Source organism: Oncorhynchus mykiss, chromosome Y (genome assembly GCF_013265735.2).
Source record: "Oncorhynchus mykiss isolate Arlee chromosome Y, USDA_OmykA_1.1, whole genome shotgun sequence".
In the NCBI taxonomy this organism is placed as follows: domain Eukaryota; kingdom Metazoa; phylum Chordata; class Actinopteri; order Salmoniformes; family Salmonidae; genus Oncorhynchus; species Oncorhynchus mykiss.
This window is the reverse complement of record NC_048593.1, coordinates 36,513,451-36,539,962: the sequence shown is the minus strand read 5'-3', so window position 1 is coordinate 36,539,962 and position 26,512 is coordinate 36,513,451. Positions and strand designations below refer to the sequence as shown.

Genomic DNA, 26,512 nt, shown 5'->3' with positions numbered 1-26,512 from the left:
GGTTAGGCTGTTGTTCATGGGATAGGCTGTTGTTCAAGGGATAGGCTTTTGTTCAAGAGATAGGCTGTTGTTCAAGGGTTAGGCTGTTGTTCAAGGGTTAGGCTGTTGTTCAAGGGATAGGCTTTTGTTCAAGGGTTAGGCTGTTGTTCAAGGGTTAGGCTGTTGTTCAAGGGTTAGGCTGTTGTTCAAGGGATAGGCTTTTGTTCAAGGGTTAGGCTGTTGTTCAAGGGTTAGGCTGTTGTTCAAGGGTTAGGCTGTTGTTCAAGGGTTAGGCTGTTGTTCAAGGGATAGGCTTTTGTTCAAGGGTTAGGCTGTTGTTCAAGGGTTAGGCTGTTGTTCAAGGGTTAGGCTGTTGTTCAAGGGTTAGGCTGTTGTTCAAGGGATAGTCTGTTGTTCAAGGGACTAGAGAAATGTTTAAGATGAAATCAGTTTGCTAATATGGGTGATTGTTAATGGGACAATTGATGGCTACAGCAATCAAACTAGTAGTAGTAGTTTAAAGGATAATACAAAAACTATGGTGCACATTAATGTTATAAACTGTAGTTCACATTAATGTTATAAACTGTAGTTCACATTAATGTTATAAACTGTAGTTCACATTAATGTTATAAACTGTAGTTCACATTAATGTTATAAACTGTAGTTCACATTAATGTTATAAACTGTAGTTCACATTAATGTTATAAACTGTAGTTCACATTAATGTTGTAAACTGTGGTGCACATTAAAGTTATAAACTGTGGTGCGCTTTAATGTTATAAACTGTGGTGTGCATTAATATTATAAACTGTGGTGTGCATTAATATTATAAACTGTGGTGTGCATTAATATTATAAACTGTGGTGTGCATTAATATTATAAACTGTGGTGTGCATTAATATTATAAAGTTATCGTTCTATTTATTGTTATTATTATTGTCATTGCGATGACAGACTTTTTGTCCATATAGCCCATGTCTAATTACGGGCTCATCCTCATCAGACCTATGTCACTAGATTAATCGCATTTGTTCTAGGATCTGTTCACTCCACCATAATATGCTACCTGGAGAGTTCTGCTTTGAAGTGCTGTGTGCTATTAGTCCTGCTACTGGTAGAGCTGCCTGTTGTCTAGACTTCAAATTCCATCACATTGTAGAAGAAAAGTGTTGTAGCTTTAATGCAGAGGATGTGCGTAGAACACGTAGGTGAATATTGACCGAACTTATAACACTGCTGTCTTCGTATGAGCCGTTTCTGAGCTTTAGGGCTGGCAGAAAGCGTGGTCATTATGTATGGCTGGTGACATCACCTAAAGGTGCTAACCACAACATGGATTTCTCATTGAAACCAGATCTGCACCATAAGAGACTGTTCAGTTGTTGCTTATTACCAATACCAACACTCTTCTTCTGTATTAGGGATGAAGGAAAGGTGACACAGAGGAAGTAGATCGTTTCTATCCACCATTCACCCCAAAAGGAAGATTGTAACGAGCATAAAATGAAAAGTTTTGTCTCAATTTCACTTTTTAAAGAGGAAATCTGTAGTTTAAACAACAAAGCAGCCACCCTGCCACTGTTTTTGATAACAGCTGAGAGATGGGGTTGGTGAAATGTAACCACTCTCATATATGTATCAGAGAGTTATAAATGCAAAGACTGACCATCCATGAAGTCAAAGTATAGTTTTAACCATGTTTTGAGGCTATATAGTGTTTGTTTACATGTACACTGTTTGTATTAGTATTTATTAAGGATCCCATGGATTCCTGCCAAGGCAGGAGCTACTCTTCCTAGGGTTTATTATGGATCCCCATTAGTTCCTGCCAAGTTGGGAGCCAGGCCTACTCACTGGGGAGCCAGGCCCAGTCAATCAAAATGTATTTCCCCACAAAAGGGCATTATTACAGACAGAAATAATCAGTACATTTAAATCAAACTTTCCTGTCTGTCATCTTCAAACCTTCTTACGACAGTTTCCTGTCTGTCATCTTCAAACCTTCTTACAACAGTTTCGTCTGTCATCTTCAAACCTTCTTACAACAATTTCCAGTCTTCAAACTTGGATTATCGTTGTGTTTTTTAAAAATGTGCAGTTCCTACTGACACTACTAGTACCAGGGAAACATAGCTGGAAACGTGTGCTCCCTCGTTGTCTATACAGACCCAAGAGAATATCAAAGATAAAAAAATATTCCTTAATATATAACTCACAATAACTCTAGTATATATAACTCACAATAACTCTATTCTCCCTAGATAATATTGCACTATTACTCAGTTTGTGTATCAGACATGCTCCCTAAATAAGTAAGTCTCAAAGTAGCTTAAAAGCTTTGTATCAGACAAGTTCCTAATATTTTAACTTCAGGGCTATTTAGCGATCTAAAATTAAGCTTCAAAAGATAATATTTAGTTTGAATGTTCTGCCAGGTTGATTGATCTGCCAAAGTTAATAAGCGTGTATTTTTAATCTAAGAGGGCTACTGGATTTAGACAGTTCCATTAAACACACACAATCTCCACCCAGAAAAAAAAAGCTCCTTCCTGTGTTGGTCATTTCTGCTTTAAGTTTCCTTTGGCTCCATCCTGCCGCGACACTGTGGTATCTTAAGATGTGGATAAGCACCACTAATCTACGTCTGGTCTGAATTGGATCCCAAGTGGGTGGGTGGAGGGGCGTCGACCCCAGTTATTGCTCTTTCCTCCTCCTTTTCACACCCTCAGCACACTATAGGTTCTTTTGTGGTGTTACAAATTAAACAAGCTAACACGTACCACCTGCTAAATTACTGTCCATGGAATTCATTATGAATTCCCTCTATTCATGTGCATATTCCAGCACCTCTAAGGCTCTTAATCCAACACTTGTGGAGGTGTGGGTTTTTGGAACACCTACATGGTACCTTGAAGATCCCTATTAACATAGTGTCTGGGTGCCAGGTAGTTAATACATATTGAAGATCCCTATTAACATAGTGTCTGGGTGCCAGGTGATGAATATGTATTGAGGATTCCTACTAATTAACATAGTGTCTGGGTGCCAGGTGATGAATATGTATTGAGGATTCCTATTAATTAACATAGTGTCTGGGTGCCAGGTGATGAATATGTATTGGGCCAGATGATTGTTTCCTCCATCTCTCTCTCTCTCTACTGGATCTCTTCCATCCAAAGTAAAGATCAACACAGAGTCAGCTACCCAAAATAACTTTTAGTTCACTATAGTAACTCTGATTATAGCCATACCAGTCTCGTTTTCGTACTGTACATTTAGAGAAAAGTACAGGTATGTCCTCTGTGGCTCAGTTGTTGACCTCTGTAGCTCAGTTGTGGACCTCTGTAGCTCAGTTGTGGACCTCTGTAGCTCAGTTGTGGACCTCTGTAGCTCAGTTGTGGACCTCTGTAGCTCAGTTGTGGACCTCTGTAGCTCAGTTGTTGACCTCTGTAGCTCAGTTGTGGACCTATGTAGCTCCGTTGTGGACCTCTGTAACTCCGTTGTGGACCTCTGTAGCTCCGTTGTGGACCTCTGTAGCTCCGTTGTGGACCTCTGTAGCTCCAATGTGGACCTCTGTAGCTCCATTGTGGACCTCTGTAGCTCCGTTGTGGACCTCTGTAGCTCCGTTGTGGACCTCTGTAGCTCCGTTGTGGACCTCTGTAGCTTCGTTGTGGACCTCAGTAGCTCCGTTGTGGACCTCTGTAGCGCCGTTGTGGACCTCTGTAGCTCCGTTGGCAGAGCATGGTGCTTGCAACGCCAGGATAGAGGGTGTTCAAATCCCTGGACCATGACTGCAGGCCGCTTTGGATAAAAACGTCTGCTAAAAATCTTCAGGACAACGAATTGAGTTAAATCACATTTGTTCTTCTGTGAGCTCATTTCACTGAGACAGAGCCAGTTGGCCTTAACATTATTATTTCAATATCTTGCTGTATGTTTTATTTTTGATTAGTTCTGAAGAGGGGAAACATCACACACACAAAGTTTAGTGTACAAGTCACATATTCCTCCTTCAATAGGATTTACATGTCATTTAGTGTTGTGATTTTTCAGCAGACAGTCAGAAGGTTTGCGTAAGGGGTTTATTCATCATAGATGTGTAAGTATGTCTCCAGTTTTAAAAGACGTACTGTATACCGTACACTAACAATAGAGTGCGGGACATTAGAGTGCGGGACAATAGAGTGCGGGACAATAGAGTGCGGGACAATAGAGTGCGGGACATTCACTCCTGCAACATTGACTATTTGGCCTGTGCGTAATAGGCATGTAAATCGCACATGTTGGATCTGTTGGATAAAACAGAGGACTTTCAAGTTAACATTTAAATGGTAATTCAATCTCTTTTGTTCAGTTTTGCGTAGTGGTGTGTCCCATTGGTAAACGTTATACCGAGCTGACGTCATCTGAACGCGTAGCTACCCTCCCCCTGCTTGTGAGCTAAAGCAATTATCCTTTGGAACAAGTGCTGTGGTTAAATAATATGGTGTTACTGTATTTTCTTATTAAAACCATAAACCGTTCTTGAGATCTGAGACCTTGGACTATGACTTGGGCCAGTGCGTCAGGGTGAAGGCATGTTGAATATGTTATCTGTGCTGTGGAGAATGTGGGCCAGTTGGTCTTGTTGGATCTCAGTGGAAGGTGTGTAATCAAATCAAATCAAATCACATTTGCTTGGTCACATGCACCGAATACAACCGGTTTAGACCTTTCTGTGAAATGCTTCCTTTACAAGCCCTTAATCAACAATGCAGCTGTAGCCCCTGATCCTTGTGGGGGTTATCGATATGAGGCATCCAGCTACGTATGGCCTGGCTTCAGACTGGAGGGATAAGTCCACACAGCCACCAGCAAATGAAAAACAGAGGGAGAGTTGTACAGCACGTTGAAACTCTATTCTCATCACACTCACATTGTGTTTCACAATTTCCCCGTCTAAGCCATATCACATTTGAATAGGTTGATAAAATGCATGCAATAAGTAAAAAAAAAATTTAAACCAGGCACTTCCAAAGCTTTGATGGTATCTCAAATCCTCATCATCCATGGATGCCTGACTTTGACGTGTCTAAACTGAAACCCTGATGGAAGAGCCTTCCCTTCATCATGTCTGGTCAGGTCACCACTCACCAGTGTGTTTTTAGATAGAACTCTAAACATTATCTTTATGAGAGGCTGCACTGTGCCTGGACTCTAATTAGAGCAGGTCGCTGACAGACATCATTATGTTGTTTGGCTTGTGTGTGATGTCACTGCTGGCTGGGGCCTTCCTGCAGATGCAGCCAGGGGGAAAGCTGAGGGGACGGTGTCTGTGTGTTCCAATCGCTGCTGTCAGGAATAGCCCTTTTCCCAGCCGGGCCTCTTATCTTCAGGGTGGACACACCAAGGGAAGCTTCCACACTGATCACTGAGCCTGTCTTCAGGAATGGGAAACAGAAAGGCAATTTTTCTCACGCTGTCTATCAGCTTCCTATATTATATCACCCATCAGTCAGTTAGTGATCTGTTAACCCATTGTCATAACATCGGTTCTGGCAGGTCATGTGTACTATCTCCTCCTGTCTCTACACACAATTGATACTCTGTAATGGAAGAATCTTATCGGACTTGTACAAACACGGTCCAGACTAGTTCAGATATCTGAGAAGTAAACAGATCATTCCTCATTGGTAGCTGTGCAAGTTGCACACTATGACATATAGGTTGTTGTTTTTCATTAAGCTGTAACCCCTACTTTGGTGACAACAAAAGACAGGCGATGAATAATATCCATTTATCTCTCTCTCTCTGTCATCCTTCTAGGGCCTCCAGGAAAACGGGGAAGGATGGGAAGACGAGGCGACTCTGGTAACCAGTCTCTCTTAGTTCCTTTGTTCCCTCAGTGTGTTCAGTGCTTATCGTCCTGAGCAGTGTGTTAATGTGTATGTTTATGTGAGCCAGAGGGTAGAGTGTATCAAAGTGACCAACAGAGCAACTGAGTGAACTGTACAGTACCTCCCTACAGTCCCTGGTTGCAGACAGCTGGGGGGAGATTTGACAGTGTGCAGCTGCTGCAGGCTTCTGAATGACTTTTCACCCTGCCAGTGTTGCCTGCCTGGTGGCCTCACTTTTCTCTCTTTCATCTGAAGAAATCCATCCATTCTCAGGAATAATTATACACAGACTTCTGTATTCTTCAAATTGTTTCAGCGATGCCTACGGACAGAGGACTGCAAAGGGCTGTTGTGGAACTACCCCATTAAAAAGGGGGATGTCCACTGCTATAATTGGGTTATTTCTTATCGCATTCTTAGTGTTCAGTTCAGTTTGCTTGGAATGTTCTTTGACATTTGTAATATCAGGAATTTTGGCAATTCTGACCTGTTTTTCAAGCCCTATCACAGCATCCTTAGCCAGAGTTCACAGGCCATTCATGATATGATAATTGAAACACCTTATTTGAAAATGCGAGAAGAAAAAATCCCCAAATAATGAAGAACACCTTGCTATAGTGTTACAAAATGTCCTTGATGATTTAGCAAGGTTGTAGTGCAGATGTCTGAACTTTCCCCCTAGGAGTGTACTCCTCCCCATAAAGATTAAAGAGTGTGACCTTGAGAAGAAACTAAACTACACTACATCAGATACATACAGACATCTGTAATCTGGACAGTAGCCTGAACTCCCCTTGTGCAGACCAGAGACAGATCTCATCCATAATGTATAGTGGTGGGTGGCGTTGGAGATAAATAACAAGGGTAAATCACAATCTCATCTCATCACTACATTCTCACGTCATGGCTGGCCCAAGGGGTCTGCCTATATCTGAAATATGTGGCTTCTACATGTCAGTTCAGCCCTTGACAGTGCAGAACACACATGCAACTTACCTAGGGGGATGGAGAGAATAGTTGCCTCTTTTTTTCTGTGCAGGGGATTGAGTAGGGCTACTCCACTGGCTCCAAGCCCCCAGCCCAGCGACATACATCTCCATAAAAAACAGCCTTCTGGCTTCTGTCTGCTGAGATGACTCCACTCCACTCCTGACTCATAAAGGGTCTTCCTGGACCAGCATAGTTCCTCAGTGGCACATTCCATTAGCAACAACAAATGTCTTATGACCATCATTACTAGTCTGTGGTGACCTAAATGCCAGAACTGGACAGGAACCTGACACTCTCAGCACACAGGGGGACAAACACCTACCTGGAGGTGACAGTATTCCCTCCCAAATATGCCCCCCTAGACACAGCTATGACAAAACAACCAACAAAAACTTGTCACAACTCCTGTAGCTCTGTCGCACGCTGGATCTGTACATAGTCAATGGTAGTCTTCGAGAAGACTTCTATGGTAGGTACACCTACAGCTCATCCCATGGCAGTAGTACTGTAGATTACTTTATCACTGACCTCAACCGAGAGTCTTTCAGAGCGTTCACAGTCAGCCCACTGACATCCCTTTCAAATCACAACAAAATCACAGTCTACCTGAACAAAGCAACACTCAATCATGAGGCATCAAAGCCAAGGGAACTGAACAATATTACGAATAGCTATAGCTGGAAGGAAAGTAGTGTAGAAACATACCAAAAAACAATTAGGCGACAACAAATTAAATCCTTTTTAGACAACTTCCTTGACAAAACATTTCACTGTAATAGTGAAGGTGTAAACTTGACAGTAGAAAACCTAAACATTATATTTTACCTTTAAGCTTCCCTATCAAATCTTAAAATGTCAAGCAGACAACCTAAGAAAATGGAAAACAATGACAATTGGTTTGATGGAGAATGCAAACACCTAAGAAAGAAATTGAGAAATCTATCCAACCAAAAACAAAGAGGCCCAGAAAACCAGAGCCTACGCCTTTACTGTGGTGAATCACTAAAATAATAGAGAAATACACAACAGAAAAAGAAGGAACAGCACGTCTTCTGGGAAAATTGTAACACACTAAACAAAAAACAACACAAAGAATCGCTAACAGCAGATTCGTTCATTTCCTCAGTGAAAACAATGCACTGAGCAAATGCCAAATTAGCTTTTTTACCAAATTACCGTACAACAGACCACGTATTCACCCTACTCACCCTAATTGACAAAGAAACAAACCAAAACAAAGGCAAAGTCTTCTCATGCTTTGTTGATTTCAAAAAAGCTTTTGACTCAATTTGAGGGTCTGCTATACACATTGATGGAAAGCGGTGTTGTGGGAAAAGCATACAACATTATGAAACCATGTACACAAACAACAAGTGTGCAGTTAACATTGGCAAAAAACACACACATTTCTTTCCACAGGGCCGTGGGGTGCGACAGGGATGCAGCTTGAGCGCCACCCTCTTCAACATCTATAACAACGAATTGGCGAGTGCACTAGAACAGTCTGCAGCACCCGGACTCACTCTACTAGAATCTGAAGTCAAATGTCTACTGTCTGCTTTTAATCTGATGCATCTATCCCCAACCAAGGAGGGCCTATCGCAGCACCTAGATCTTCTGCACGGATTATGTCAGACCTGGGCCCTGACATTAAATCTTTTGAAGGCAAAAATAATTGTGTTACAAAAAAGGTCCAGTTGCCAGGACCACAAATACAAATTCCATCTAGACACTATTGCCCAAGAGCACACAACAAACTATACGTACCGCGGCCTAAACATCAGGACCCCAGGTAACTTCCACAAAGCTGTGAATGACCTGAGAGACAAGCCAAGAAGGGCCTTCTACGCCATCAAAATAAACATAAAATTTGAATCCCAATTAGGATCTGGCAAGAAATACTTGAATTAGTTATATAACCCATTGCCCTTTATGGTCGTAAGGTCTGGGGTCTGCTCACCAACCAAGAATTCACAAAATGGGACAAACACCAAATTGAGAAAATCCTCTGTGTACAACGTAAAACACCAAATAATGCATGCAGAGCAGAATTAGGCCAATTCCCGCTAATTATAGAAATCAAGAAGACGTTCAATTCTACAACCAACTAAAAGGAAATGATTCCCAAACCTTCCATAACAAAGCCATCACCTACAGAGAGATTAGCCTAGAGATAAGTCCCCTAAGCAAGCTGGTCCTGGGGCTCTGTTCACAAACACAAACATACCTCACAGAGCCCCAGCACAGCAACACGATTAGACCCTACCAAATCATGAGAAAACAAAAAGATAATTACTTGACACATTGGAAAGAATTGACCCCCCCAAAAAATGTATGCTATGCTATTTGGCCCTAAACGGAGAGTACACAGTGGCAGAATACCTGACCACTGTGAATGACCCAAAATTAAGGAAAGTGTTGACTATGTACAGACTCAGTGAGCATAGCCTTGCTATTGAGTTGGGCCGCCATAGACAGACCTGGCTCTCAAGAGAAGACAGGCTATGTGCACACTGCCCACAAAATGAGGTTGAAACTGAGGTTGAGGTTGAAAATTAGGTTGAAATCTTGCTGCTGTGTTGGCGAAGAACAAACATAAATGTAAATACAACCCACATTTATGTTTATTTATTTACTTTAACTATTTACATATCGTCACAGCACTGTATATAGCCATAAAATCACATGTGAAATGTCTTTATTCATTTGGAACGTCTGTGAGTGTAATGTTTACTGTTCATTATTTATTGTTTATACCACTTTTGTTTATTATCTATTTCACTTGCTTTGGCAATGTAAACACGTTTCCCATGCCACTATAGCCATTTGAATTGTATTGAATTGAGAGACAGAGAGACAGAGCGAGAGAGATGGAGAGAGAGACTTTCTTATACTGACCTGAACATACAGTGCTATGCCTCTAAATGTTTCTAATGGACAAGATCAAGCAGGACCATGTCGTACTCATGCGAAACTACTCAGCTGTAACTAAAGTACTAATGTCCTATTCAGTACAAATCAGAAGATTAACCCTGGCCTATACGGATAGGGATACATTGATATGTTTATTACAAATGAAATATGACAAGTTTATGCATAAACATGATATCAATTGAAAGGAAACAGTTTGGAGAGGATGGAAAAGTTATTAGACCTGGCAGTTAACCTTGACACATGACCAAATCCAAACATTACACTGTAGATTTTTTGTGCATTGTACATTTTCTGTATTTTTTGCCGCATTTGTTGATAACGGAATCTGTAAACACTGCGGATACAATCAGTAACACGATAAGAATATTCCTGGAGAATATGGGTTAGGTACACCTTAAGACAAACAAATGACAAGGTGTTGAGTGAGAAGACTAACTGGTGTCCACAAGTGGCCACACACCTCTCCCAAGTGTGCACAGTTCCTAAGTCATTTCAATGCACTTTTATGACTCAAAGAAGAGTCTTCAACTATAAAGTGCTTTTTTGAGTTATTCTAGCTGTGCTCTTGAGGAACTAGAGCAAGCACCCTTGCGGTTGTTTTGTTTGGAACACAGCCTTGCATGCCCGCACTCACACAATTACTGTTGTTGTTTACGCTTTCACATGGCAATTCAGAGAAACAGAACGTCATTTTGGTCCGCATAGAAAAGAGTCATGCATGCATTCAGGTGCGTGTTCCACAGCGAATTTCCTTCACAATAGATAAATATGTTCATAATAACACAGGGTTTGACTCCATGTCAACATCAAACACAGTGATCATAAATATTGAACTGGATATGACATGAGATTTATGATATTGAAATGTGAAGTGCATATTTAACTTGCTTGTATGACATCAAAGTGGTATTTAATATAATCCTCAGTCTCATCTTCCAAAATACACAGAGTCCTTTTCCCTCCATTTCCCTCACTCAGTCAACAACAAAACATTCAAGAGTTGCAGGGGCAACTTTGTCTCTGAGCTCTGGCGTCTTTTATAGCATGTTGCTGTACAGCCACTGTGTTCCAATTTAGGTGCATAAAATCGGTGTCCAAGCCATTTTCAACCCTTATACGCCTATGAGTGTAAGCTTGAGCTAACTGAGAAAGACAAAGGAAAAAAGCGTTAGCCGTGAAAAAACAAGTGTTACCCACGACAAAGCTTAATTTGATTCAATCCACAATAGATTTCCATTAAACTGAACTGATTTATTCCTATTTTAAAAGGGTAATCTGCATTTCAAACTAAATACTGAGGGTTTGGGCTGGAGCTATGAGTGCAAGGACTGACCATCCATCATATACAAATGTTTAGTTTTAACCATATTTTTTGAGGCTATACAGTGTTTGTTTACAAATACATTGTTTACAAACAATGGTTCCATTGTGTTGGTGGTGGCAGATGGATTGATTTCCACGTTTTTGAGATTTTTTTTTTTTTTTTTTTCAGGATGAGTGATGAGTCTTCTGGCGCATTGGGTATCACAATGTACCCTGTGTTTCATGTCTTCATATATACAGACCGACGGATTGGGAGTGGGTTTACATTATAGTGCTTTTGAAGGTCAACTTTCTAGCTCCGCCCATAACTTTTGGACTTTGTAGCATTCCCAGAAAGCATGGATTATTGAGTCATTGTGGGTTTCACAACACTGGTTGTGAATGGAGAAATTCAACCACTCTTACATTCGTAGACATACAGTGCCTACGGAAAGTATTCAGACCCCTTGACTTTTTCACTATTTTGTTTACTTTATCGACACACAATACCCCATAATGACAAAGGGAAAACAGTTTTTTCTACATTTTAGAACATTTATTTAAAATAAAAAGCAGAAATACCTTATTTACATTAGTATTTAGACCCTTTCCAATGAGTTTTGAAATTGAGCTTAGGTGCATCCTTGAAATGTTTCTACAACTTGATTGGAGTTCACCTGTGGTAAATTCGATTGATTGGACATGATTTGGAAAGGCACACACCTGTCTATATAAGATCCCACAGTTGAAAGTGCATGTCAGAGCAAAAACCAAGACATGATGTTGAAGGAATTGTCCGTAGAGCTCCGAGACAGGATTGTGTTGAGGCACAGATCTGGGGAAGGGTACCAACAAATTTCTGCAGCATTGGAAGTCCATCAAGAACACAGCGGCCTACATCATTGTTAAAATGGAAGAAGTTTGGAACCACCAAGACTCTTCCTAGATCTGGCCTCCCGACCAAACTGAGCAATCGGGGGAGAAGGGCATTGGTTAGGGAGGTGGCCAAGAACCCGATGGTCACTCTGACAGAGCTCTAGAGTTCCTCTGTGGAGATGGGAGAACCATCTCTTCAGCACTCTCCACCAATCAGGCCTCTATGTTAGATTGGCCAGACGAAAGCCACTCCTCGGTAAAAGGCACATGACAGCCCGCTTGGAGTTTGCCAAAAGGCACGTAAAGACTCTCAGACCATGAGAAACAAGATTCTCTGGTCTGATGAAACCAAAGATTGAACTCTTGTGTCACGTCTGAAGGAAACCTGGCACCATCCCTATGGTGAAGTATGGTGGTGGCATTATCATGCTCTGGGGATGTTTTTCAGTGGCAGGAACTGGGAGACTAGTCAGGATTAAGGCAAAGATGAACGGAGCAAAGTACTGATCCTTGATGAAAACCTGCTCCAGAGCGCCCAGGTCCTCAGACTGGGGCAAAGGTTCACCTTCCAACAGGACAACAACCCTAAGCACACAACCAGGACAACGCAGGCTTCGGCACTAGTCTCTGAATGTCCTTGAGTGACCCAGCCAGAGCCCGGACTTGAACCTGATCGAACATCTCTGGAAAGACCTGAAAATAGCTGTGCAGCAACACTCCCTATCCAACCTGACAGAGCTTAAGAATCTGCAGAGAAGAACATACCCAAGAAGACTCAATGCTGTAATCGCTGCCAAAGGTGCTTCAACAAAGTACTGAGTAAAGAGTCTGAATACTTATGTAAATGTAACATTTCAGTTTTTCTATGTGTAGATTTTAGAATAAGGCTGTAATGTAACAAAATGTGGAAAATGTCAAGGGGTCTGAATACTTTCCGAAGGCACTATAGCTTTGGATGCAAGGACTGACCAACCATGATATTAAAATTATAGTTAACCACATTTTGAGGCTATGCAGTGTTTGTTTACAGAATCTAAAATGTTGGGTTCTGATGGGGTTGACAGTTGAACTAAGCTCATGAGGCATTAATAATGTATATTAGTCAATAATCATTGGGTATACACAGGAGCGTAACTTTGGTTTTAGAAGTTGGGGGGACATACTTTTTGTTTTTTTGTTCACAATAAAATCACATTATTGAATCGCAATACATATCGTATCAGCACCAAGATATGACAATACTATTTTGTGAGGTCCCTGGCAATTCCTGGCAGCCCTAGTTGACCCCCATCTCTGGTCCTCATATAGCTGGAGCAGCAGCCTTTTTCTAGTCGGTATGACTCCTGGCAGGCTGGCATTCAGACCACACGGGTGAAAACAGAGTGAGGGATTGTCATTGCCCAACCTGTCTCTGTGATTAATCAGTAGGGAAACATTACATAGGCCTGGATATCCTCATTGTGGTGTGTGTGTTTGTTTGTGTGTGTACATGTTTGTCTGTTTCGTGTAATGCAGGACAGATACACACGCGCGCACACACACAGGGAGAGAACAAAGGCAGAAAAGTGCCTTCTGTAATCAAACTCATCATGTCTCTTGATTGCAATGACAACCGAACAAACAGAGCATCATGGGAACTGGGGTTTTGTTATGGCAACGACTGATAAAGAGTATACAGTACCAGTCAAAAGTTTGGACTCATTCAAGGGTTTTTCTTCATTTTTATTATTTTCTACATTGTAGAATAATAGCGATGACATCAAAACTATGAAATAACACTTATGGAATCATGCAGTAACCAAATAAGTGTTTAACAAGTCAAAATATATTTTATATTTGAGATACTTCAAAGTAGCCACCCTTTGCCACTTTGCACACTCTTTGCATTGTCTCAACCAGCTTCATGAGGTAGTTAACTGGAATGCATTTCAATTAACAGGTGTGCCTGTTAAGTTAATTTGTGGAACTTCTTTCCTTCTTAATGCGTTTGACCCAATCAGATGTGTTGTGACAAGGTAGGGGTGGTATACAGAAGATAGCCTTATTTGGTAAATGACCAAGTCCATATTATGGCAAGAACAGCTCAAATAAACAAAGAGAAACGACAGTCCATCATTACTTTAAGACACAAAGGTCCGTCAATGCGGAACATTTCAAGAACTTTGAAAGTTTCTTCAAGTGCAGTCGCAAAAACCATCAAGCGCTATGATGAATCTGGCTCTCATGAGGACCGCCACAGGAAAGGAAGACCCAGAATTACCTCTGCTGCAGAGGATAAGTTCATTAGAGTTACCAGCCTCAGAAATTGCAGCCCAAATAAATGCTTCACAGAGTTCAAGTAACAGACACATCTCAACATCAACTGTTCAGAGGAGACTGCTTGAATCAGGCCTTCATGATTGAATTGCTGCAAAGAAACCACTACTAAAGGACACTAATAATAAGAAGATATTTGTTTGGACCAAGAAACATGATCAATGGACTGATGAGTCCAAATTTGAGATTTTTGGTTCAGAGGATATCCGCATGTGTGGTTCCCACCGTGAAGCATGGAGGAGGAGGTGTGATGGTGTGGGTGTGCTTTGCTGGTGACACTGTCTGTGATTTATTTAGAATTCAAGGGAATTCATGCTGCCACGATATGCCATCCCATCTGGTTAGTGGGACTATTTGTTTTTCAACACGACAATGACCCAAAACACACCTCCAGGCTGTGTAAGGGTAATTTGACCAAGAAGGAGAGTGATGGAGTGCTGCATCAGATGACCTGGCCTCCGAAATCACCAAACCTCAACTCAATTGAGATGGTTTGGGATGAGTTGGACCGCGAAGTGAAGGAAAAGCAACCAACAAGTAACAAGTACTCAGCGTATGTGGGAACTCCTTCAAGACTGTTGGAGAAGCATTCTTCATGAAGCTGGTTGAGAGAATGCCAAGAGTGTGCAAAGCTGTCATCAAGGCAGAGGGTGGCTACTTTGAAGAATCTAAAATATAACATACATTTTGATTTGTTTAACACTTTTTTACTTACTACATGATTCCATATGTGTTATTTCTTAGTTTTGAAGTGTTTACTATTATTCTGCAGAAAATAGTAAAAATATGTAGAAAAAAGTTAAAATATAGAAAAACCCTTGAGTGCGTTAGGTGTGTCCAAACTTTTGACTGGTACTGTATGTACAGTACCTTTTGTTGTGACACAGGACATATCAACATGTTGGGTGTATTTTAATAATCAACCTCCCACTGAGTTATATTCCAACTCCGAGGTAGAACACGAAAGTTACTGGAGTGAAACTGATCACACGTCATCCATCACTAACTGTATTTTTCTGTTTTCTGTTTCAGGATCTCCGGTAAGTACCGTTCCACTATGGTTAATGGGGTTTTAGTAGATGTTTCAGGATCTCCAGTAGGTACCGTTCCACCATGGTTAATGGGGTTTTAGTAGATGTTTCAGATCTCCAGTAAGTACCGTTCCACCATGGTTAATGGGGTTTTAGTAGATGTTTCAGATCTCCAGTAAGTACCGTTCCAGCATGGTTAATGGGGTTTTAGTAGATGTTTCAGGATCTCCAGTAAGTACCGTTCCAGCATGGTTAATGGGGTTTTAGTAGATGTTTCAGATCTCCAGTAGGTACTGTTCCACCATGGTTAATGGGGTTTTAGTAGATGTTTCAGATCTCCAGTAAGTACCGTTCCACCATGGTTAATGGGGTTTTAGTAGATGTTTCAGGATCTCCGGTAAGTACCGTTCCAGCATGGTTAATGGGGTTTTAGTAGATGTTTCAGATCTCCAGTAGGTACCGTTCCACCATGGTTAATGGGGTTTTAGTAGATGTTTCAGATCTCCAGTAGGTACCGTTCCACCCATGGTTAATGGGGTTTTAATAGATTTATGAGTATATATGAACCTAGTGGGCTGTGCTTCAGATAAAGTAAGTGAATGGACACATGGGAGGCAACAGCAGGTAAATAATAATTCTCTGCTCATCTCAAGTGTATTTGCTGTAGTTTTTGACCTCAAGGTGTCAAGGGCAATACTATTTGAGAATTGCGGCATTAAAATGAAAAGTCTGCCATAATATGATTGTTTAAAAGCATCCTGATTTTAATCCTAATCCTGGCCTTTAGTTCTCTTTTCTTCTCTGTGTAATCCTAACAGGGCACGCCTGGACGGGATGGTTACCCGGTAAATGTCACTTTTAATCTCTTTTCTGAGCAAGCACTCTATTATTCTAATACTCTAAACCAGCACGATTTACCCTAGAATATGGTCTTCCATTAACTCCAGTCCTAGACTATAGTGATCTTCCCTCATAACCTACAGTCCTAGACTATAGTGATCTTCCCTCATAACCTCCAGTCCTAGACTATAGTGATCTTCCCTCATAACCTACAGTCCTAGACTATAGTGATCTTCCCTCATAACCTCCAGTCCTAGACTATAGTGATCTTCCCTCATAACCTACAGTCCTAGACTATAGTGATCTTCCCTCATAACCTCCAGTCCTAGACTATAGTGATCTTCCCTCATAATTTACAGTCCTAGACTATAGTGATCTTCCCTCATAACCTCCAGTCCTAGACTATAGTGATCTTCCCTCATAACCTGCAGTCCTAGACTATAGTGATCTTCCCTCATAACCTCCAGTCCTAGACTATAGTGATCTTCCCTCATAACCTGCAGTCCTAGACTATAGTGATCTTCCCTCATAACCTCCAGTCCTAGACTATAGTGATCCCCTCATTGCTCCAGTTAAGTGGTTCAGCTATTGTGTCACCTGCACCTCTCCTCGGCCTGGTTTCCCAAAAGCATCTTAAGGCTAAGTTAATTTTAAAACCATAAGAGGGCCTGTCATGCCAAATAGTGTCCCCCGGCCAAATCCCATTGTGACGTAGAGGGGGACATTATGTTCCAGGACGTCAGGAGGATAAGACAGCCCCATCTACTGAATACATCAGGAACAGCTATCGTGTACTACATAAATCATTCAAACAAGTCTACTGACTGCATCTTTCACAAGTTTCTCCTCAATGAAACAATGTTTTTATGATGCTGCTGCAACGTATCCATCTCTCGGGAACTTAGAAGGTGTTATGTTGCGGTCTCAAGCAGTCACACATTTGGTGAACAATCAAATGGTTCATTCTATTCAGACAAAGGTTTGAGCCAGTTGTTCTGGCAGTAGGTCCAGATGCATTGGGTTGCGTGTGTTGGCATCCCACATGCTTGGTTGGGATCAACAGGGAAATGCACTAGCCTGTGAAGTCGCTCCAGTAATAACAGTGATGTGAGCCCAAACTCTGTGTTCAGGACAGAACCACATGTGGGCCCAGTTGGACTCACAGGTCCCCCCCCCACAGTATTCACAGAACAGTTGATGTATGTCTCTTTTGTTTTGACTCCTTGCTTCATTTTTCACTTCAATGGCTGTGGAATATTATGATAGTTCTTTGGACATAGTTCAAGAGCATTTCAGCACTTGTGCAGCACTGGACAGCGACCTACATAATGACTTTGCTATACAGTGAACATGTGAACTCTAGACTGACTGGAGTTTTTACCTATGTTTGTCTATGGCCTGCTAAATCATTTGGCCAGCAGTGCACACAATTGATATGATATTTTTGCTACCAAAACATGAATGTACTGTACACAACTGTGTTCATCTTAAACATAATATTTATCCTCTATCCGTGTTGTTGTATTCTAGGGCCCACTTGGGATGGATGGGAAGCCTGTAAGTAGCCTTCTTCATCATGCTAATGCTGTGATAACGATGTTGATATTCAGCTCACAGTCTACTTCATACAATACGTCTCTGATTAACAATGTGTTTATTTTATTACCATAAACATTGTATGTGTTTCTACTCTTGCCATGAACGACTTGTGATGTGATCATTTTGTGAATGAAACATTGTCTTCCATATACAGGGTGGTCCTGGTCCTATGGGAAGCCAGGTATGTATGATGATCTTTTTAAATCTCTCTTTAACTCCACGTTTTGGATGATCAAACACCAGATGTGGACATGTGATGTAGCAGAGCTACAGTGTTCTCTACCTGTCAGCTCATTAGTAGGGCTCAGTTGGTAGAGCATGGTAAATGGAATATATAGGGTATCCATTCTTCTGTGTGCTATATGAGTCTCTAAAGTCAGCCTTGAAGTCAGCTTTGAAGGCAGCCTTGAAGCCAGCCCTGAAGGCTTCCCTGAAGCCAGCCCTGAAGCCAGCCATGAAGGCTTCCCTGAAGACAGCCCTGAAGCCAGCCCTGAAGGCTTCCCTGAAGCCAGTCCTGAAGCCAGTCCTGAAGCCAGCCCTGAAGACAGCCCTGAAGCCAGCCCTAAAAGGCTTCCCTGAAGCCAGCCCTGAGGCCAGCCCTAAAGGCTGCCCTGGAGACAGCCCTGAAGCCAGCCCTAAAGGCTTCCCTGAAGCCAGCCCTGAAGCCAGACCTGTGTTTATATCCAAGGGGATAAATGGGGTGTGTCTTGACTGAAGTGAGCCTCTTTAAAAAGCCATTTCTTATTGGTCAACTGTTTAGACAGTTTGGAAAGTGAAATAGAGGCTACTTATAATTTAGCCAGAGTTTATTTAAAGTACCATTTTCTTAGAAGATGATCTGATTCATTAAATAGTTCCGAAGGCCTTGGCTTTTCAACACAATCCCTGTACCTCGTTAAAAATGTGCAATTACTTTTGATGGGCACAGAACACAGAAACACACCATCATATTATATGGCATCCATCCCCACATGTAATTACTCAATGATGTGTACTATATACAGAGGAAATGGTTGCAAGACCTGTGTAAAGATGTTGCCTTGCGTGTGGAGACAGTCTGGGCTTTGAGACTCCTGTTATTCTACAGTGTAGGAACATGCAGCAGCCCAACGCTCCAACACCAGTATAATATATATATACGGATAGAAACTACAGATAGAAACTCAATCTGTGTGTTGATTATAAACCGCCTGTGTCCATTCATTCACAAAGCCCATTCAATCTAAACACACTCCAAGAAGATATCACAGAATGAATTGTAGAGTGTAATGCACTCGAGGCCTAAACTCATAAAATGTCCTCCAGCCGTTGTAAGAGACACAGAGAGTTAATCAGTGAACAAAAGCTGTGTTGCTCAAACCCACACAACCCTGATCCATGTCAGAGGTACAAGGCATGGCTTTTTTGGGGGGTGGGGGGTGGTATTTGCATGGAAAGTGAAAAGAATCGCTGTGAATATCTGGGAAGGAATGAGATGTGTCAGAGATCGTTATAGTCCAGTATTTCCTTGTTCATGATCCTGTTTCGTTTTTCTCCTCTGTCGTCAGGGACTGTCTGGGCCAAAAGGAGAAAAGGTATGACAAAACACCCCTTTTTCTATTGTACAATTCATTCAGTTATGATACAATTTGAAACATGAAATGCAAAGAAATTTTGGAAGCGTGATAGTAACTTGCTTTCTACCTTTGATACCTGTGGTATACCTTGATCACCCGTAGTGTTCCTATCTGATAGTTATCGGATCACTTCCTATTTGATGTAACATTTTCTAATTGTCCTGTTTTTTTCTAGGGAGACCAAGGAGATATGGGGCCCAGGGTGAGAGAGTTAAATATGTCATAATATCATTCAAATACCACCAGAACTCATTTTACCAGCTCCACTCTCTCAGGTCAAATACAATGCTAATACGCACACGATGCATACCCTCATCCATTGTTTTAGCCTACAGTTTTAGCCTCCCACCACAGGGAGAGATATGGACCATGTCAAATCAGGAATCCTGAAGAAAATCATGTTTCATTTGCTATATATATAGCCCCATCAGGCAACCCTACTGATTCCCCTGTAACCCACAACCCAACACAATTAGAAACAGGTGCCCTGGTCTGGCCTGTTAAATTACTATTGCCCTGTTATTGTATTTAAGCCCCAACTAAAATACATTCAGCTGTTCACTGTGCACATAAGTCTAGATCTCTAAAGAAAGGCCCGATTACCAGCTGTCTATGATAAGACCAAAAAGAAACCCATGTTTTTCTGGCACTGCAAGAATGCCCTTTGGATTCATATAGTCAACAAAACGATGTGTACTCTGAGAAACAAAAAGAGAGCAGCTCTCTGCTCAGGCTGTTGTCTTTGATGTATCTTTGATATGTCTTGGTAACCTGGCAACCTGTTTTGATTGATAAAATGCCTGAGTATATTACACATAGATTCACTTGACTGTTACCCCCCCCCCCCCCCCCCCCCCCACACACACACACACTTACTTTAGCATCAAGTCTTACTGTAGCATCTGCCTTAGACTGTCTGTCTATTTAATTCATTGCCTGAGTTATCTTTGCAATATCCCGTGAATCTGAACTCTCTGACTGTGAAGAAGTAAGGGTGTGAATGTGTAAATGTCCCAGTTAACAGCAGCTTGGCAGGAGTACATGTCACTGGAATTGTACTATACTGTAGCAGCTGTTTGGGCCTGTGTTGTGTTGCCTCTCCTGACCTTGGATGTGAATTAAAGCTCTTGGAGCAGTGTAGACATCTGGCAGAGCCCAGCGTAGAGCACATGTGGATGACTGACCCATCGGACACTGGACTCCTTACTGTTGGGCTCCTTACTGTTGTCCTCTCTGCCGGGGTCAAGGCAAGTAGCACCGCGGTTAGTCATGTTCATATATCTCTATTAAGAAGCAATTAGTTTACCATCAATTACTCTCAGCTATTAACATACTTTACACATGAGTTCATTTTTATATTGTGTTGTTGAGGCAGATGCAATGATGTGTTCGAGACCCCCTAAAGACGGGGGGACGGGGGGACCGAGTCAAGGCCGGAACCGGGAGGGGGGCGAGGGGTCTGAGACCAAGTAAATTGTAATTGCTTCAAATCGCGACTATAATAAGAGTTCAACAAGTCCAGTATTTCTGTGTTCATATTTCAGCAGAATTCTTTAGAATGGTGAAAAGAATGCAGAGCCACTATAAATGATCCCTGACCCAAACAGGTTTATAAATGATCCCTGACCCAAACAAGTTTATAAATGATCCCTGACCCAAACAGTTTTATAAATGATCCCTGACCCAAACAGGTTTATAAATGATCCCTGACCCAAACAAGTTTATAAATGATCCCTGACCCAAACAGTTTTATAAATGATCCCTGACCCAAACAGGTTTATAAATGATCCCTGACCCAAACAGGTTTATAAATGATCACTGACCCAAACAGGTTTATAAATGATCCCTGACCCAAACAGGTTTATAAATGATCCCTGACCCAAACAGGTTTATAAATGATCCCTGACCCAAACAGGATTATAAATGATTGCTGACCCAAACAGGTTTATAAATGATCCCTGACCCAAACAGGTTTATAAATGATCACTGACCCAAACAGGTTTATATTAAAAACATTTTTTTTAAACAATATACACTGAGAATACAAAACTTTAGGAACACCATAGACTGACCAGGTGAATCCAGGTGAAATATATGATCCCTTATTAACGTCACTTGTTAAATCCACTTCAATCAGTGTAGATGAAGGGGAGGAGACAAGTTAAAGAAGGATTTTTAAGCCTTGAGACAATTGAGAAATGAATTGTGTATGTGTGCCATTCAGGGGATGAATGGGCAAGAAAAAAGATGTAAGTGTCTTTGAACAGGGTATGGTAGTAGGTGCCAGGCGCACCGGTTTGTGTCAAGAACTGCAACGCTGCTGGGTTTTTCACGCTCAACAGTTTCCTGTGTGTATCAAAAATGGTCCACCACCCAAAGCTCATCCAGTCAACTTGATACAACTGCGGGAAGCATTGGAGTCAACATGGGCCAGCATCCCTGTGGAACGCTTGCGACACCTTTTAGAGTCCATGCCCAGATGAATTGAGGGGGTGCAACTCAATATTAGGAAGGTGTTCCTAATGTTTTGTGCACTCAGTGTATGTAACAATTTCCCCCGGTCTCCCCTAATAATACTGAGCTTGCAACTTTCAAACAATTTCCCCCATTCTTCCCTACTAGGGAATCAAGGACATTCTGAAGAGCGCAACAAAGTTTAAGGATATTTTTCAACAAAAGTATAGGACATTAATGTTACTAGTGAAGTAGGAAGCCCGGGTTTCAATAGGCAATAAGTTATGAATGGGTCATGAGGGAGTGTGGATATTTGGCCTGTCGAAGTGGTTTTACGAGCTGAATGAATGGGAGCTGATAATTATTATAATTTTTTACTCGGGAAGACATGAGTTCTCATTGTCCGAGTAAAAATGTATCTGACACAGAGACAAGACAGAAAAACTCAATATGTGGTCTTGAATACTACAACACTGAGCATATGCATTCCATTCAATCTGGAGCCCTCTCTGTCTGTCTCAAAGTTGTTTCTGGCCTGGTTTCCATTTGAGTTCATTGTTTCCTAGTCGGCAGTCCAAAGGGACTCTTAAGGAATAAGTACTTTAGAGTTCATAATATTAGACATAGGAGGGCACCGTTATGCTATTTTAGCACTTCATTGTGTATGTGAATTCACAGGAGGGTGTCCGTACAGGAGGGTGTCCATACAGGAGGGTGTCCATACAGGAGGGTGTCCATACAGGAGGGTGTCCGTACAGGAGGGTGTCCGTACAGAGGGGTGTCCGTACAGGAGGGTGTCCGTACAGGGGGGTGTCCATACAGGAGGGTGTCCATACAGGGGGGTGTCCGTACAGGAGGGTGTCCGTACAGGAGGGTGTCCATACAGGAGGGTGTCCATACAGGAGGGTGTCCATACAGGAGGGTGTCCATACAGGAGGGTGTCCGTACAAGAGGGTGTCCATACAGGAGGGTGTCCATACAGGAGGGTGTCCATACAGGAGGGTGTCCATACAGGAGGGTGTCCGTACAGGAGGGTGTCCGTACAGCAGAGTGTCCATACAGGAGGGTGTCCATATAGGAGGGTGTCCGTACAGGAGGGTGTCCATACAGGAGGGTGTCCGTACAGGAGGGTGTCTATACAGGAGGGTGTCCATACAGGAGGGTGTCCATACAGGAGGGTGTCCGTACAGGAGGGTGTCTATACAGGAGGGTGTCCATACAGGAGGGTGTCCATACAGGAGGGTGTCCATACAGGAGGGTGTCCGTACAGGAGGGTGTCTATACAGGAGGGTGTCCATACAGGAGGGTGTCCATACAGGAGGGTGTCTATACAGGAGGGTGTCTATACAGGAGGGTGTCCGTACAGGAGGGTGTCCATACAGGAGGGTGTCCATACAGGAGGGTGTCCATACAGGAGGGTGTCCATACAGGAGGGTGTCCATACAGGAGGGTGTCCGTACAGGAGGGTGTCCGTACAGGAGAGTGTCCATACAGGAGGGTGTCCGTACAAGAGGGTGTCCGTACAGGAGGGTGTCCATACAGGAGGGTGTCCGTACAGGAGGGTGTCCATACAGGAGGGTGTCCATACAGGAGGGTGTCCATACAGGAGGGTGTCCATACAGGAGGGTGTCCGTACAGGAGGGTGTCCGTACAGGAGGGTGTCTATACAGGAGGGTGTCCGTACAGGAGGGTGTCCGTACAGGAGGGTGTCCGTACAGGAGGGTGTCCATACAGGAGGGTGTCCGTACAGGAGGGTGTCCGTACAGGAGGGTGTCCATACAGGAGGGTGTCCATACAGGAGGGTGTCCGTACAGGAGAGTGTCCATACAGGAGGGTGTCCATACAGGAGGGTGTCCGTACAGGAGGGTGTCCGTACAGGAGGGTGTCCGTACAGGAGGGTGTCCGTACAGGAGGGTGTCTATACAGGAGGGTGTCCATACAGGAGGGTGTCCGTACAGGAGGGTGTCTATACAGGAGGGTGTCCATACAGGAGGGTGTCCATACAGGAGGGTGTCCATACAGGAGGGTGTCCGTACAGGAGGGTGTCCATACAGGAGGGTGTCCATACAGGAGGGTGTCCATACAGGAGGGTGTCCATACAGGAGGGTGTCCATACAGGAGGGTGTCCATACAGGAGGGTGTCCGTACAGGAGGGTGTCTATACAGGAGGGTGTCCATACAGGAGTGTGTCCATACAGGAGGGTGTCCATACAGGAGGGTGTCCGTACAGGAGGGTTTCCATACAGGAGGGTGTCCATACAGGAGGGTGTCCATACAGGAGGGTGTCCATACAGGGGGGGGGGGGGGGAGTAAACCAAATCTCCTTCTTTAAAAGCAATTTAAATTTCAGTGTACTTCCTGAATTGACTGGAGTCGACACCAGGGAGAATAAGCCACTAAACCCAAAGCAATTCATATTGACCACAGCTCTGACACAAACATCATGGACCAGACTGCCAGAATCTCTCCATGGACGGTCGATAATTATATGAAGTCAATCATAAAACTTTGGGCAGTGAGACAACTGGGCTTCTATTGTTTGAGGCTTGAAACCAGACAGAAGGGCTATTATCTTTGTATTCTCTCGTCTACAGTTATGGTTGAGCAGCTTTACACATGCTGGAACTGTGCCAACACAGATGGATCAATAACCTCAATAACATCCCTCTGTTGTCTCTCACTCTACTCACCCTCGTCTTTCATTATCCCCTTCTTACCCAACCCCTCCCCACTCCTCCCTCCATCCTAACTCTTCTTTCCAACGCTGTCTAAACCTCAACCCAGGGACTCCCTGCACTCGCGGGCTCTGCAGGTCTGCTCAGTAATCAGATTCTCACGGTCAAGGTTTGTCCCACCTTCCTCACCCGTCTCTCAAAGACCGGGTCCTCTGTCTCCATCCAGCCAGTCCCTTCTCTTTGCTTCCTTCTCCATCTCTCAGTTGTAAATTACTGTTTAACCTTTCTCTCTCTCTCTCTCTCTCTCTCTCTCTCTCTCTCTCTCTCTCTCTCTCTCTCTAACTAATTTTATTTACTCTGTCTCTGGTGGCTTCTCTCCCTCTCTTCCCTTTCTCCCTATCTCTCTGGAGTCAGATGGTCTTCCCTCGCTTTGACCACGGCTTTCTCTCTGGTGACCAGCACACATTTCACAAACGCCTCCTGAAGGTACGATGGGCGCATCTCAGCCCTCTTTTTCTTGTCTCGTCTCTTCCTTCAAGCTGGCACCCCCTCTCTTCATCTGTGACTTTTTCTTGTCTCGTCTCTTCCTTCAAGCTGGCTCCCCATCTCTTCGTCTGTGACATTTCCTCACTCTTTTACATCTCACACATGTACAATGTTATTGGTCTCAAGCATTTCTCTGTTTGCCACTCTGCCACTTGTTTTCATGTCTGCTTCAAATTAGAGAGAAAATGAGTGGGAAAGTAAATTCTGCCTCTTTGGAAAGTGAGTTTGAATAAATGACATTGCTTGTGGATGATAATTTGTGGAAGGAATGCCAGTCAGAACTATGCAAAATGGAGAATAAGAATAGCTTGTTGTTTACTTGACAATATAAATGGCTGATAATATGACTGTTAAACATCTTGTTTTGAATACAACCACATCCGTCATTCAACGGTCTTAATAGAGTGAATGTTATGCATAGCAGGAGTTTTAGAGTTTTAGACTTACTTTTGCACATTGGCGAAGATGGTTGGCGGCAAACACCAGCCACTGTGAAAAGAGACAAAGTTTTGAATGAACTTTACTGAACATTGCTCAAACTGAAGATATTGAAAGTGGTTCAGTAACTTGTCTTGGGTGTCACAATATAATTGTTTTGCAACTTGTTTGATTGATAATACTGTGGGAATCGGGATTGTTGCTTCATCTCATACTTCTCCCTCCCTGTCCATAAAGGGTGACCAGGGTCAGGCTGGCCCCCCTGGACCCCCGGGGCCCCCTGGATCACCAGGGCCCAGAGGACCCCCTGGGAACACAGGGAAGGATGGGCCCAGAGGACCCCCTGGAGAGCAGGTACAGTAAGACAGCTCTGCTCCTCTCATCCCTGTCACTACAGTCATCTCACTACATATTGTGATAGGAGAGAGAAGAAAGGCCAAAAGACGAAATTAGAAAATACTTATTTTTATTTACTTCCATTGTCCTCTCTGAATTCTGAATCTCCTCTCTACTTCAGTTTGCTCCTCAGTTCATTCTTGGTTGGAAAGCGAGGTAGTGGCAAGGATCCTTTCCGTTTGTACTGGTAGGAGAGATAATAATAGATGTATTTTATATAGCGCTTTTCATTATACAGATCATCTCAATGATGCTGAAAAAACAAAAGTACATGCTGTTGTTGGTCTTCAACAGAGGCTGGTGTGTCCAGGTCACATCCCACACATGGCCAAGCCTATAATAGTCTCCTGAAAGACAGTCAAGAACTATCACGCTCCCACCCTCAGCACTCTCCTCCACCACGCTGTTCTCTGCTCCTCCGATGCCGTGAAGCAGACTTGAGTAGGGGGTCACATCCAGTACGGGGGGGACGGGGGGGACAGAGAGGCTGCCATTCCCAGCCTCTCTGCAGACTCTGTGGGTAGATTCTCCTCAAACAACATGTAATACCCACCTGGGTGAAGCCAGTGGTACTACATCCGCTAGATTTCACTTGGGTGCCAGAGGCTCACTGCACATCACTTATTGGGATTGTCCACTTT

General features: G+C 42.9%; 1 protein-coding gene across 5 annotated transcripts in view; it reads left to right on the top strand.

The window, feature by feature from the left end:
• Window positions 1-26,512, top strand: part of LOC110510209 (collagen alpha-1(XXIII) chain) — a 96,938-nt gene that overhangs the window by 56,572 nt on the left and 13,854 nt on the right. For 3 of the 5 annotated variants that reach the window (XM_036968198.1, XM_036968196.1, XM_036968199.1), the window contains exons 3-11: window positions 5,788-5,832; window positions 15,309-15,316; window positions 16,126-16,152; window positions 17,678-17,704; window positions 17,901-17,927; window positions 19,294-19,320; window positions 19,538-19,564; window positions 24,906-24,977; window positions 25,713-25,829. In XM_036968198.1, the coding sequence (XP_036824093.1) occupies window positions 5,788-5,832; window positions 15,309-15,316; window positions 16,126-16,152; window positions 17,678-17,704; window positions 17,901-17,927; window positions 19,294-19,320; window positions 19,538-19,564; window positions 24,906-24,977; window positions 25,713-25,829 (377 nt within the window). Of the gene's footprint in view, window positions 1-5,787; window positions 5,833-15,308; window positions 15,317-16,125; window positions 16,153-17,677; window positions 17,705-17,900; window positions 17,928-19,293; window positions 19,321-19,537; window positions 19,565-24,600; window positions 24,661-24,905; window positions 24,978-25,712; window positions 25,830-26,512 lie in introns of all 5 variants that reach the window. The other 2 variants (XM_036968197.1, XM_036968200.1) reach the window with 2 other exon arrangements.